This window comes from Glycine max, chromosome 1 (genome assembly GCF_000004515.6).
Source record: "Glycine max cultivar Williams 82 chromosome 1, Glycine_max_v4.0, whole genome shotgun sequence".
Classification (NCBI taxonomy): domain Eukaryota; kingdom Viridiplantae; phylum Streptophyta; class Magnoliopsida; order Fabales; family Fabaceae; genus Glycine; species Glycine max.
In genome coordinates, this window is record NC_016088.4 from 44944849 (window position 1) to 44959070 (window position 14222).

Sequence of the window (14222 nt, forward strand, 5' to 3'; positions counted from 1 at the left end):
CATTCTAAGAGGGTTCTTAACTAAAAACTGTCTTAGAATGAAACCGTTCTAGAATTTCTAAGACGTTTTTCTAAAAAACCGTCTTAGAATGTATTTTTTTAAAAAAATTTATTGAGAAAACTGTCTTAGAATGTAAACATTTTAAGATTGTTTTTCATAGAACCGTTTTAGAATTTAATTTTTTTTAAAAAAATATTTTAAGGATTCTAAGATGATTTTTCAGAGAACCGTCTTAGAATGTGTTTTTATAAAAAAAAAATTAACCACAACTGAACCACATGCATACACTGAAATAACTCCAGAAGAGGATTTCATAAACCAAAGGAGGATTTCATAAAACAAATATGTATCATGATGTTAACCATGTAAATGGAGACAAAGGAAGCATTTAATTAGTGCAGAAACAACATCATCCTTGTCATGACATCATAACACAACCATTCAAAAAATTAGAAGAAAACAAAGAAAACTCATAAAGAAGTCATTGAAAATAAAATTAATAATTTGTTAAGTGTAGAATGTTGTGACTATTGGACAACTTTATAAATAATAAAGACAATCCTCCATTATCCTATTTGGATAACTGTAATATGCCCAAATCACTATCTCTCATCTCAACCGTAACTTCCTTTACAAAAACAAGTTAAAAAAATACCAGTACAAATCACTCTTACATGTAAAATATTATCCTCAATGGTTTTTGTCCGATTGCCTTCTTAAAAGAGAGTAACAACTCTCTGCAATAGCACAATAGTATGGTCCAATAAGGCATAAGGCATATAATGTTGAATAAATTACAGGTAATAAATGCAAAACCATTATCCCTTCCCTTGTAGTCAATAATTGAACACAAGCAATACCCAAGTGAAAAGGAAAAGCTTATGAACTTAAATTTTTAAATATTTATAATGAAGAAAAAATAGTATTTTCTAAACAAGGCAAAACCATGTTAAAATAATAAGGTGAGACTCAGTCTAAAAGACCAAGTTAATAAAATCAAGTCTAAGTAAAAATATGTTTTTTATATGCACTAAATTAATTTAAAATTTATTTTTTAAAATTTAATTAAATAAAAAGTTAACATTTTAAATTACGAAACAAAATATACAATAAGATTTACGTGTTATTGATATTTAAGATGTCCATATAATTTTAGGCTAAACGATATTTCTAATGTATATGATCCCTATCCTCACATATTAAAAAGGTTATTTTATGTTTATATATATAAGAAAACTTTTTGGATCGGTATAAAAGGAACTCAACCACAAAAAGAAATAAAACTTGGTTAAACCATGCAAGAATAATATATACTATGTAAGAAAAAGTCTTATATTCTTGCACACTTTCTTTTTCTTTTATGTTTTTCTTTTTATCTTGGTCTTCATTTCCTATCATCTATTACGACTATCACTTCTTTCCTCTTTTTTTTATTTTTCATACTCCCCAAAGTCTTTTTCCTAAAAGAAAACGATTATTTTCCTCCGGCACACAAAAATAATCCCAAACATTCAAGCTTAAGCTTACCTTTAATTTTTCAAAGTATGTTTATAGAAGGCTTTTGAATCGAGAGTTGCACCGACATAATCACTGGCTCTCACTCCCGAAATGAAGTCCATTATATTAGGGTCCACAAGGAAATGCACAGAACATCTAACTTTGATCCAATTCATGAGTAGGATAGTGGCTAATGAGAGAAACTAGAAGGAAAAACAAGCATTTTGAGTCACAGAAGTTAAAAATCAAAGTGTAGGTAGCATATATAACAAATAACATAACTTGCAAAGTTTGAATTTTGGACCCAAAAACCACCAAAGTAAAAGAAGGGTCTCAACATATATATACATGCCTCATTAACCATGCATTAGAATCTTGTGAGAATTAAGTAGGATTATTCATTTCGAGAGTCAAATCCAATAATTATACCATCAGTTAGAGTATATGTGTATGAGTATGATATATAGAGTCTAAGAAAATTAAAATTCAGTGGTGTTGAATTAATGAAGATTATAGCCAAGGTGAGAAGAAAATAGAAGAATATGGTATATATGTATATGTAGAAGAAGAGTATAGGGTGGTGATTTTGATAGTAAGATATCAACCAAAAATGTTTGAATTAGGAGAAAAGTATGTATGAAACAGTAAGTTGGGAAGTCGTATGATAGCAAGCAAGAACCTATAGCAACTAGACCTAAGAGAAGGAGCAATGCACCAACATACCTGAAGGACTACATATAATGGCATTGCTGACCTAGCATCCTTGTCTACCTTTTGTCCGCCACTAGCCCACCACTGCACTTTCTATTTCCAAATTCTGTTAAGCCTTGTCATCACGGAATTACAATTCTATTAGTCTATCACAGTATAAATACTAGAATAATGTAATAAAGCAGGCATGAAAATGAAAGTTATTCCTTTTTACTCTTGTCTTTTGCTTCTTGGAGGAACTGGACCCTCGAAACTAGAAATTGTGCTTTAACAATTTGGTGCTCTCGTTGAATTCCTTCCATGGCAGAGTCCACGAGATCCAAAGCTAATTTTGATCAGCTAGAGGATGCCATTACCAAGCTCACCAGTCACCAACTTTCCCTCAGTGACACTATCCAGCACCTCACTCACAAAATCGATGAGCTCATTCATCATCTGCATAAACCCGACCCACCCAGTCATTCACCTTCTTCTTCATCCGTCATTCTTTCCCCTGCATCTCCATCTTCTTCACACCGCATGAAGCTCGATGTCCCGAGGTTTAATGGTGCAAACCCGCTTGGTTGGATCTTTAAGATCAACCAATTCTTTGAAATCATGCGACCCTGGAACATGAACGCCTGACGATTGCCTCATTCTACATGGATGGTCGTGCTCTAGCATGGTTTAAGTGGATGACTAGCAACGGCCAGTTCACCTCTTGGCCAGTTTTTCTTCAAGCTTTGCAAACTCGATTCACCCCATCACAGTATGAGGACCCAACAAGTGCTTTACTCAAGTTAACACGAAAAAGTATGGTTAATTCTTACCTCTCTGAGCTCGAGGATCTGGCGAATTGTATCATTGGTCTGTCGTCCCCTTTCCTTTTGAGTTGCTTCATTTCGGGGTTGTCTCTGGAGATACACCGCGAAGTGTAGGCTCTCCAACCCTTGACCTTGGCTCAGGCGGCGGGGTTGGCTCGCTTGTAGGAAGAAAAGCTTCTTGATGCGTGTCAACAGGTGCGCAACAGGTTTGGCCCAATGTACCCTATCAACCCTTCATCAATTGCTTCCCCGAATCCTTCATCAATTACTTTCCTGAACCCCTTACCCATTTCATCCTTAATAAGCCCTTTATTACTGCCCACACCCTTAAAATCACCCTCACCCACCCCTGTTCCTCTGAAGCGCCTCTCACCAATAGAATTAGCTTCCCGCCGAGACCGTGGTTTGTGTTTCAACTACGATGAAAAGTTTCATCATGGTCATAAATGGACCTCTAGGGTTTTTCTGCTTATCACAGATGAAGATGACCACTCTTTCGAAGACAGTATGGCCTTGGATCACCCACCTGACCCGCCTGATGACCCAAACCCAACTCCAACCCAAATTAGCTTCCACTCCCTTTCAGGCCACTTGGCACACCCTGTGGTAATTTTAGTTGATGGGGGGAGTACCCATAACTTTATTAAAGAACCACTAGCCAAGTTGTTGGGCATGTCCTCCCAAGCCATAACTCCCCTGAGTGTCATGGTGGGTAACGACCAACATTCAAATTGTGACCAATTGTGTGAGGCAGTTCCGGTGTTAATTTAGGACACATCATTCACAGGAGACCTACACCTTCTACCTCTAAGTGGTGCTAATGTTGTATTAGGAGTCCACACTACTGCAAAAAAAGGCATTTAACGATGGTTAATAAGGCAATCAACGATTGTTGAAAGTTAAGACCTTTAACGATGGTTATAAAATGACTGTCATAGAAAAGTCGAACTTTCTAAGAGGGTTGTTAACTGACAACCGTCTTGGAAAGTACTCTCGCTAAGACTTTCTAAGACGGTCTTAGCTAAGAACCATCTTAGAAATTACCCTTTCTAAGACGGTCCCAGACAAGTTTTAGATCTTTAAGGTTGCATGGGAGATGCCCAAAAGACTGTATCAAGAAAACAATGTTATAACATCTGAAAGCAAAGGAGTATCAAACAAAGATTTGATTGATTCATCAAACAATAACTTGTCCATACATTTATTTAATTCAGGAAGTTAAAAGAAAATAATAGCTTAAACCATTTGCTAAAATAAAACTCGTGCTCACCTGCTTGTGATAATCAAGCACACAAAAAATACTACACCCGTTGCATCATTGTATGATTATGTTAATGTTTTAGAAACTATACATCAACATGCATAGTAAATAAATTGTAGACTGGAATCATTAAATAAATTATTGTATAATCTATTTTTTCGCAAAATTTTCTTCAAGATGTTATTTTTAGTCTCACCTCCCCTTCAACCCAAAAGTTTTTTCCATGATGATCACGTAATTTTTCAAATGAAAGTAATAGTCTACAGCAATGACAATGTACAACAATATGCAAAGATTGACTAGTTTTAGAAAGCCACATCTAAGTCTTAATAATCAATATTAACCAATAGCTATAGCAAGGTTGATCAGTGCAGTCTTACATATATGAAGGTATTGCTCAAAAAACATATAAAACATTGAATATGGAAAAAATCTCAATCTTCATGAGAACATGGACATAAGAAAAATTTTTAAATTAATTAACCTTTCAGTTCAACACTGCTGGTGTAAGCTCCATGACCACCTTTTGCACAATCTGCAGATGGCAGAGAACTAAGAAACCATGGCAGTTTCTTCCTAAATTGTGTTGTAGATGGATGATCATTATGGAGATCAGAGTGACCAAAACACTGCACAATTTCTAAAGCATTTGATTAAGTTCTCAAAATAAAAACAATAAACTATTCAAACAAAAACATAATAAAAAGGATGAAAAACATCAATTTAATTACCGTGGTGCAATCTTTACATGTTCCTACTGAAACATAAGAGCTTTCCCTAGGGGCACAACAAGGAGGCTGGAAGGAAAAATTACTGTCAAATATTGTAAAATTATTATATGCTTTGACTGCTTTACAAAATCTTATCCTCCACCTATATCTTTTCTCTCATAATTTCTTTTTACAGAATAAAATATTAAGGGACTTTTACTCCATAAATTTTATTTACAAAGATGCAAGCATTATCATCCTTTGGCAGTAATTCCATTACTTTTCAATTCATTAATTTTTCATTCTCCTATAGCCAGTGAATCAAATGATGCTCTCTCAATGGAAAGTCATGACAAACTCATTTTGAAAATATAGATAGACCAACAAAAAACCTTGCTTCACTATTTTATCAGACCTTATCCTTTGTACCACAACATCAACATTAACCCGACCTGGAAGTTCTTTGTGCTCCTCATTTGACAATCTCAGTTCTTTTCTCAGCCTTGTAATCAAACTTTCTTTCTCCTAAAGAAAACACATGTGAAGTAGCAGCAGTCACTTACACCTAATAAATAAAATTCAAAAAATGCTATATTTGATTAAACAAGATGATAAAACATACCCAAGTAATAGCATCGGCTTGAGCTTTAAAGGCTCTTAGAACTGAACTGTATGCTTCTTGCTCAAGTAGATGAATTTGGGTCTCCCTATCAATTTCACTATACATCCTTGGGTAAGGAATTGAACCAACAACAGATCTCTCATTCCCAGCGAGATGTCCTCTTCCTCCCCTGGAAATTCTATTTTGATGGGTTGGTGGAAGGTCATCATCAGTTCTTGTAATCATCACAACCAAGTCAAGAGACATAACAACCAAGTCCAAATCTTGAATCCATGAAGCAAATATCAACATTCAACAACACCCATATTTTTCAGCATAAAAATAAAACTCATGCACAGGAAACACATTGCAATTAACACTTCTCTACATACGGAGAGTCACAAAAGTAACAACACACCACAACCAATACCACACAACACAACACATCACACACAACAACACAACTAACACAACAAAACAATCAACTAGATGTTGTTGCTTTTGCTAAGGGGAAAACTTAATAGCAGAAACCACCAACTACTCACTATGTACGAATTATTCCAATGCATTAATTCAAGTAGTTGACCCATTAAAAACCACATTCATACAGCATACCATTCCAAGCTTGAATTCAAAGTTGGTCAATATCACAATAAACCATTCAAAATAATAGTAGGAAAAAGAGACAAGCGATGATCTTGTGAGCAAAAAACATCCAATTCATAGAAGTCAAAACCTCAAAGCACAATTAAGCCCCCCCCCCCCCCTCTTTCCCCCAAATTTTAGGTCACATCAGCAAACGAGCAAGAACCAAAAAGCAAGAGCTTATCTCAGTAGCGATTTATCAAAGAAAACTGAACACACACAAAAAAAGAAAGAAAATTGTGGAACGAATCGATGGCAATAATTGTTGTGGTTTTGTTAATTTCTTCGAAGAAGTTTCTATTCGAAAGAAATAGAAAGAAAAACCTAAAGAATTGAAGAGAGAGGGAGAGAGAGAAACCTAACTGGAAGTGAAAAGGGGGAAAGTAGTAGAGAGAGGTTACTGCTTCATGGTCTTCTTCACTCTGTGTTGCACGGCCTCGTCAGGCTTCTTCTCTGACAACACCACAACGACAATAGAAATTGACAGCACCGGTCTTCCTCGCCTTGTTCTCTCTGTATCACGTGCCCACTGTGTGCTCTTTCTCCAACAACACCATGGCGACACAGTGAGGGTTCTTCTCTGGAGCATCCCCTTCTCCAGGGTGTGGTTGTTGTGTTTCTTGGTTTTCTTTCTCCGAAAAGAACTCCAATGTTCCTTTGCGTACTTCTCTGCCAACAACCCCACACGACACTCCTCCGTTCTCCTTAGGAGCATCCCATTTCTTCGATTATTGGAAGCTTTTTAGCTTTAGATTCATGTTGATTTTGTGAATTAATGAAAGTGAAAATGAATTAAATAATTAAAAATGACTTGGATCAAAGATGGTTTTTATAAAACCACCTTCATAACGTTAACATCAAAGGTGGTTTTATAAAAATCATCCTTAACGGCATAATATAGTTGGCATTAATTGCAAAAATGCCACCGCATCATGTATTACATCGGTTTTTTGATAACCGACGTAGATACCGCGACGTGGAAAGGAACTTTTGTAGTAGTGCCAGTGGCTCAAGGCTCTTGGCCCCATTCACACAAATTATAATACCCTCTCCATGAAATTCTTTCATAATGGCCATTTAGTTGAGCTAAGGGATGATGATGCATCAACCCTGCACCTTTTTTCACCTCCCCAGGTTCATCGTCTTCTCCGGAAGGATGGCGCGAGCGCTTATTTCCATATTGCAATCACAACCACAGAGCTTCCTTCAAGCCCAAACATTTCCCACCTTCTTCCTAAAATTCAACCTCTCATCACCAAATCAATTCCCTGTTTCACTAACTCCAATCCTTACCTCCATCTCATCCCACAAACCACCACATCCACCTTCAACCCAACTCTGACCCTGTGAATGTTAGACCATATAGATACCCTCACTTTCAGAAACAAGAAATTGAAAGCCAAGTTGAGGACATGTTGCAGAAAGGGCTTATCCGTCCAAGCATCAGCCCTTTCTCGTCCCCTGTTCTTTTGGTCAAGAAGCACGATGGGTCCTGGCATTTTTCTTGACTATCGGGCACTGAATGCGATAACGGTTAAGGATCATTTTCCCATTCCCATGATTGACGAACTATTGGACGAACTGGGGAGCGCTAGCTGGTTCTCGAACTGGATCTTTTACATGGCTACCATCAAATTCGGATGCATGAACCTGGTGTTGCCAAGACTGCTTTTCGAACCCACCATGGCCATTACGAGTTCAAGGTGATGTCATTTGGTTTGTGCAATACACCTTCTTCATTTCAAGCTACGATGAATGAAATTTTCCGACCATACCTCAGTCGTTTCATCATCGTCTTCTTTGACGACATTTTAATCTATAGTCATACTTTGGCAGATCACTTGATTCACTTGGAAAGAGCATTAAAAGTCCTCCTTAACAACCAATTTGTACTTAAATTCTCCAAGTGTTTCTTTGCGCAACAACAGGTGGAATACTTGGGTCATGTCATTTCTGGTCAAGGGGTTACACCCGTTGCTTCTAAAGTCCAAGCTATTCATCAATGGCCAGTTTTGAAAACGACGTGAGCCCTACGCAGTTTTCTGGGTCTCGTCGGATTCTACAGAAGATTCATTCATCGGTATGCTTTAATTGTTGCTCCTTTGATCAAGACCACTACGAAGGATCCCTTCAAATGGACCAATGAAGCTAAATAGGCCTTTTGTACACTGAAGGAAGCATCGACTTCAGCCCCTGTTCTTATCTTACTAGATTTCACCCTTCCATTTACTATGGAAACGGACGCATCAGGGATAGGAATGGGAGCAATGCTCTCACAAAAAGGGCACCCAATTGCATTTTTTAGCAAACTGTTCAATCCTAAGTTGCTACAAGCCTCCACTTATATGCACGAATTGTGTGCGATAACGACGGTTGTTAAGAAATGGCGGCAGTATCTCATTGGTCATCAATTCATCATTCTAACTGATGACAGAAGCCTCAAGGAGCTCATGACTCAGGTCATTCAAACCCCGGAGCAGCAGATGTACTTAGCCAGGCTCATGGGTTATGATTATTGCATTCAATATCGATCTGGTAATACTAATATAGTGGCTAATGCATTATCCAGTATGCCTGAGAGGATAGAGGGGACCATGTTACTATTGTAAGTACCTTGCTTGACATTTTTGGACGAACTCAAGAAGCAATTAGCCCAAGAATCCGCTTTTACCGATTTCCGACAGGCCATACTACCTCAGCTAGTAGCTTTCCTTGACTACTCTGTCACTCAAGGGTTAATATTGTAGGGGGCCGTATTTGGTTGCCGCAAGGCATTCCTTTCATCCAAACACTTTTAACAGAGTATCATTCTACTCCGACGGGGGGCCACATGGGCGTGACAAAAACTTTAGCACGGCTAACTGAAAATTTTTATTGGCCTGGATTGAGGAAAGATGTGAAACATTTTGTGGTAGCTTGTGCCGATTGCCAACACACTAAGTATGAGACTAAGAAGGTCGTCGGTCTCTTATGTCCCTTGTCGGTACCCTGTCGGCCATGGAAGGACCTTTCCTTAGACTTCATCATCGGCCTACCTCCATTTCGCGGATATACTGCCATATTGGTTGAAGTATATCGATTTTCCAAAGGCATTCACCTGGGCATGCTACCAAATCAGCACACATCTTATTCTATCATTGTCCTATTCATGGACATCATCGGTAAGCTTCATGGCATGCCACGCAACTTGGTTTCCGACTGAGACCCGTTATTCATAAGCCATTTCTGGTAAGACCTATTTCGGATGAGTGGCACGCAATAGCGAATGAGCTCGGCCTATCATCCATAGATAGACGGACAAACAAAAGTTTTGAATTGCGTTATCGAACAATACCTACGCGCCTTCGTCCACAAGAAACTTTCGTCTTGGGGCAAATTTCTCAACTAGGTAGAATGGTCTTACAACACGTCGCAACACTCAGGTTCAAGTGTTTCACCATTCGAAATTACATTTAGGAAGAAGCCACTAAGCCTGCCCCAGTATATTACAGGCTCGTCTAAAGTGGAGGCAGTAGATGAGTTCTTATCAGACAAGGAATCTGCTTTTGCTGAAATAAGGAAGAAGCTCGAGAAAGCCCAACTGGCGATGAAGCACACAGCTAATATGAAACGCAGGGATGTCTATTTTGACATAGGAGACTGGGTCATGGTGCGACTTCGGCCACATCGACAGTCCTCAGTTTCGGGCCAACGAAGGGGATCCTATAAGCTTAACAAGAGATTTTATGGGCCCTTCAAGATACTGGATCAAATTGGGCCAGCTGCTTATAAGCTTCAACTACCTGAAGGTACCCGCATCCATCCAGTGTTCCACTGTTCTATGCTTAAACCCTTTCATCAGCCACCCCTACCTGATAATAATCCACCCCTCTCATTGCCACCAGTTGTAATCGATAATCAACCATTGGTGTGACCTTTAGCCATTGTGGACACTAGGCATAACTCAAACTCCGGCAAGCCCAGACTGCAAGTCCTTGTGCAATGGGATGGTTTACTTCCCGAAGATACCACATAGGAAGATTGGGAGCAACTACAAGCTGAGTACCACCTTGAGGACACTCCAGCTAGCAGACCGATCAATCACAAGACCATATGGGGTAGTAGAAGATGTCCTTGTCAAAGTCTGCCACTTCACTTTTTTGATAGATTTTGTTACCATGGACATAGAAGAAGACACGAAGATTCCTCATATCCTAGGCAGATCCTTCATGCTAACTGCCAATTGTGTGGTAGATATGGGGAATGGAAATCTAGAAATGAGTGTTGACAACTAAAAGGTAACCTTCAACCTTTTTGAGGCAATAAAATACCCAGAGGATGACAGGAGGTGCCTCAAGGTGGAAGAGATCGATAAAGAAGACATCAGCACTCTTGCAACTACACAAACTTCACTGGAGAAAGCTTTGATAAATGTTGTAGTCTGCCTAACCAGTGAAGAGGAAGACCAAGGTGGAGCTGAAACCCCTGCCTAACAATTTGAAGTACGTGTTCTAGGAAGAGAATGAGACTAAGCCTGTGGTGATCAGCAATGAACTCACATCTGAAGAAGAAAATAGGTTGGTAGATATCCTAAAAAGACACAGGGCATCAATTGGGTGGCACATATAAGACCACAAGGGAATCAGCCCTGCCTACTGTATGCACAAGATAATGATGGAGGAAGATTATAGACCAGTCAGACAGCCCCAGAGAAGGCTCAACCCATCAATGAAGGAACAGGTGAGGAAAGAGGTGCTCAAGCTTCTAGAGGTTGGGCTTATCTACCCCATCTCCGACAGCGCTTGGGTAAGCCCAGTCTAGGTGGTGTCGAAGAAAGAGGGCATGACAGTCATTCGAAATGAAAAGAATGACCTGATACCAACACGAACTGTCACTAGTTGGAAATTATGCATCGATTACCGCAAGCTCAACGAAGCCACAAGGAAAGACCATTTCCCTCTACCCTTCATGGATCAGATGTTGGAGAGACTTGCAGGACACGCTTATTATTGCTTCTTGGATGCATACTTTGGATATAATCAGATTGTTGTAGACCCCAAGGATCAGGAGAAGATGGCCTTCACATGCCCTTTTGGTGTCTTTGCCTATAGACGGATTCCATTTGGGTTGTGCAATGCACCTACCACATTCCAAATGTGCATGTTGGCCATTTTTGCAGATATAGTGGAGAAAAGCATCGAAGTATTCATGGATGACTTTTCAGTATTTGTGCCCTCATTAGAAAGTTGTTTGAAGAAGTTGGAGATGGTACTACAAAGATGCGTGGAAACAAACTTAGTACTAAATTGGGAGAAGTGTCACTTCATGGTTCGAGAAGGCATAGTCTTAGGCCATAAAATTTCGACCCGAGGAATTGAGGTAGACCAAACAAAGATTGATGTCATTGAAAAGTTGCCACCACCATCAAATGTTAAAGGCATCAGGAGCTTCCTAGGACAAGCCAGGTTCTACAGAAGATTCATCAAAGATTTCTCAAAAATTGCAAGACCGTTGAGCAATTTGTTGAACAAAGATATCGTGTTCAAATTTGATGAAGAATGTTTAGCAACATTCAAGACCCTAAAAGACAAGCTTACCATTTCCTCAGTAATGATCGCCCCCGACTAGAATAAAGAATTTGACTAATGTGCGATGTCAGTGATTATGCAATGGGTGCAGTCCTTGGACAAAGGCAAGACAAGACATTCCATGCCATTTACTATGCTAGCAAAGTTCTCAATGAAGCACAAATTAATTATGCCACTACGAAGAAGGAGAGGCTAGCCATTGTCTTTGCCTTGGAAAAATTCAGGTCATACTTGGTGGGGTCAAAGGTAGTAATGATGTAGCTCCATTGGAGCTTGTTTGCCTAATATCTTCTTCATCAATGGATTCCTTTGCTTCTTGGAAGAAGAATGTCAGCGGAATGGAGAAGGAAGAGAGAGAGAGAGAGAGGAGACGCCACTTCAAGGAGAAGATGAGTCTAGAAGAAGCTCACCACCATAGGAGGCCATGGATAAGAGCTTGGAGGAAGAATGAGATGAATGAAGGGAGAGGAAGAGAAGAGCATGAAATTTTATACTCTAAAAGAGCTCTGAAATCTGAAGTTTAATTTTCAAATGATCAAAGTTGAAAAAAATGCACACATAAGGCCTCTATTTATAGCCTAAGTGTCACACAAAATTGGAGGGAAATTTGAATTTCTATTCAAATTTCACTTGAATTTGAAATTGAATTTGTGGAGCCAAAATTTCACTAATTATTATTAGTGAATTTTAGCTATGGTTCAGCCCACTAATTCAAGATCAAGTCCAAGATTCTCCACTAAGTATGCTTAGGTGGCATGAGGCATGTAAAGCATGAAAGACATGCACAAAGTGTGACTATATGATGTGGCAATGTGGTGTAGCAAGCAAATGCTCACCTCCCCCTCTAAATTTTAATTGGATTAGGCTTCTCCCAATTCAATTAAATTTATTTTCCAACACATATCAAATATTAACTTAATGCATGTGAAATTACAAAACTACCCCTAATACAAAAACTAGTCTAGGTGCCCTAAAATACAAGGGCTGAAAAATCCTACATTTCTAGGGTACCTTACCTACATTATGGAGCCCTAAATACAAGGTCCAAAAATAATGAAACGTTAATCTAATATGTACTAAGATAAGTGGGCTCATACTTAGCCCATGGGCCCGAAATCTACCCTAAGGCTCATGAGAACCTTAGGGTCTTCTCTTGCATCTATGGCCCAATCTACTTGAAGTCTTATATCCAATGCCCTTGCGGGGTAGGGTTGCATCAAGTAATTTTCACTAATCATGCCGCCATCAAGCACTTTCTCACCAAAGCAGATTCCAAACCAAGGCTAATTAGATGGGTCCGGCTCATATAGGAGGTAACTAAAGAAGTACTGGAGATAAGGGGAGAATTTTCAGATGAATTCCTCTTACAAGTCACCATAAGACCTTGGTTTGCTGATGTGGCCAACTACAAAGCCACAGGAATCATTCCTGAGGAACTCAACTGGAGTTAGCGAAAGAAGTTTCTACACGATGTCCGCTTCTATGTGTGGGATGACCCACATCTGTTCAAACTAGAAGCAGATAATCTACTAAGGAGGTGTGTTACAATGGAGGAAGCATAGAGTATCCTTTGGCACTGCCATAGTTCACCTTATGGCAGTCACCACAGTGAAGACAGGACAGTAGCAAAGGTACTACAAGTAGGTTTATTTTGGCCTTCAATCTTTAAAGACGTTCATGACTATATGCATCGTTGTGACAAATGCCAGAGAACAAGGGGGGTTTCCAAACGGAACGAGATGCCTCTACAAAACATAATGGAAGTAGAAATTTTTTACTAGTAGAGGATTGACTTTGTTGGACCTCTCTTATCTTCATATGGGAACATCTATATCTTGGTAGTTGTGGATTATGTGTCCAAGTGGGTGGAAGCCATAGCCACTCCCAAAAATGATGCCATAGTAGTGATAAAAATTTTAAAGAAAAACATTTTTTTCTTTTTTTGGAGTATTGAGGGCCCTAATCAGTGATGGGGGAACACACTTTTGCAACGCGCAATTGAAAAAGTTTTGGAACATTACAATGTCAGACACAATGTGGCCACACCTTATCATCCCCAAACAAATGGTCAAGCAGAAGTCTCAAATAGAGAGCTAAAGTGGATCCTTGAGAAGACTGTTGCATCATCAAGAAAGGATTGGGCTTTGAAGCTAGATGACGTTCTCTGGGCTTACAGGATTGCAATCAATTCTCTGTTGCTAGAATAACCTCTAACTTACATTTTTTTATTTTTGTTTTACAAACTTAGTACCATGGTGGAACTAACTTGGGGAGAACGAGTTCTTCTTATGTCATAAAATCTTATTATGATCAAGCTCCACTTGATGAATATGGTGACTATAGAACATTAATTGTTTTCCTACCCCGACATCCACATAACAGGAAAATAAAGGTAAACAAAAGTGTATATATAATTATAGAGAAGTT

General features: G+C 38.9%; 1 protein-coding gene across 1 annotated transcript; it reads right to left on the bottom strand.

Moving 5' to 3' along the window:
- Positions 1-4751: 4751 nt before the first annotated feature.
- LOC102661416 (protein EMSY-LIKE 3-like) lies at positions 4752-5850 on the bottom strand. Its single transcript, XM_006574153.1, has 3 exons — positions 5605-5850; positions 5375-5507; positions 4752-4912 (listed from the first exon to the last, which is right to left on the bottom strand). The coding sequence occupies exons 1-3, from the start codon at positions 5848-5850 to the stop codon at positions 4752-4754; spliced, it is 540 nt and encodes a 179-aa protein (XP_006574216.1).
- Positions 5851-14222: the final 8372 nt, after the last annotated feature.

Coding starts and splice junctions, on each gene's coding strand:
- LOC102661416 (XM_006574153.1), bottom strand. CDS start 5,850: ATGTCTCTTGACTTGGTTGTGATGATTACAAGAACTGATGATGACCTT. Junction 5,508..5,604: donor AAGCCGATGCTATTACTTGG/GTATGTTTTATC, acceptor TGTTTTCTTTAG/GAGAAAGAAAGTTTGATTAC. Junction 4,913..5,374: donor TGATAAAATAGTGAAGCAAG/GTTTTTTGTTGG, acceptor CAAATGCTTTAG/AAATTGTGCAGTGTTTTGGT.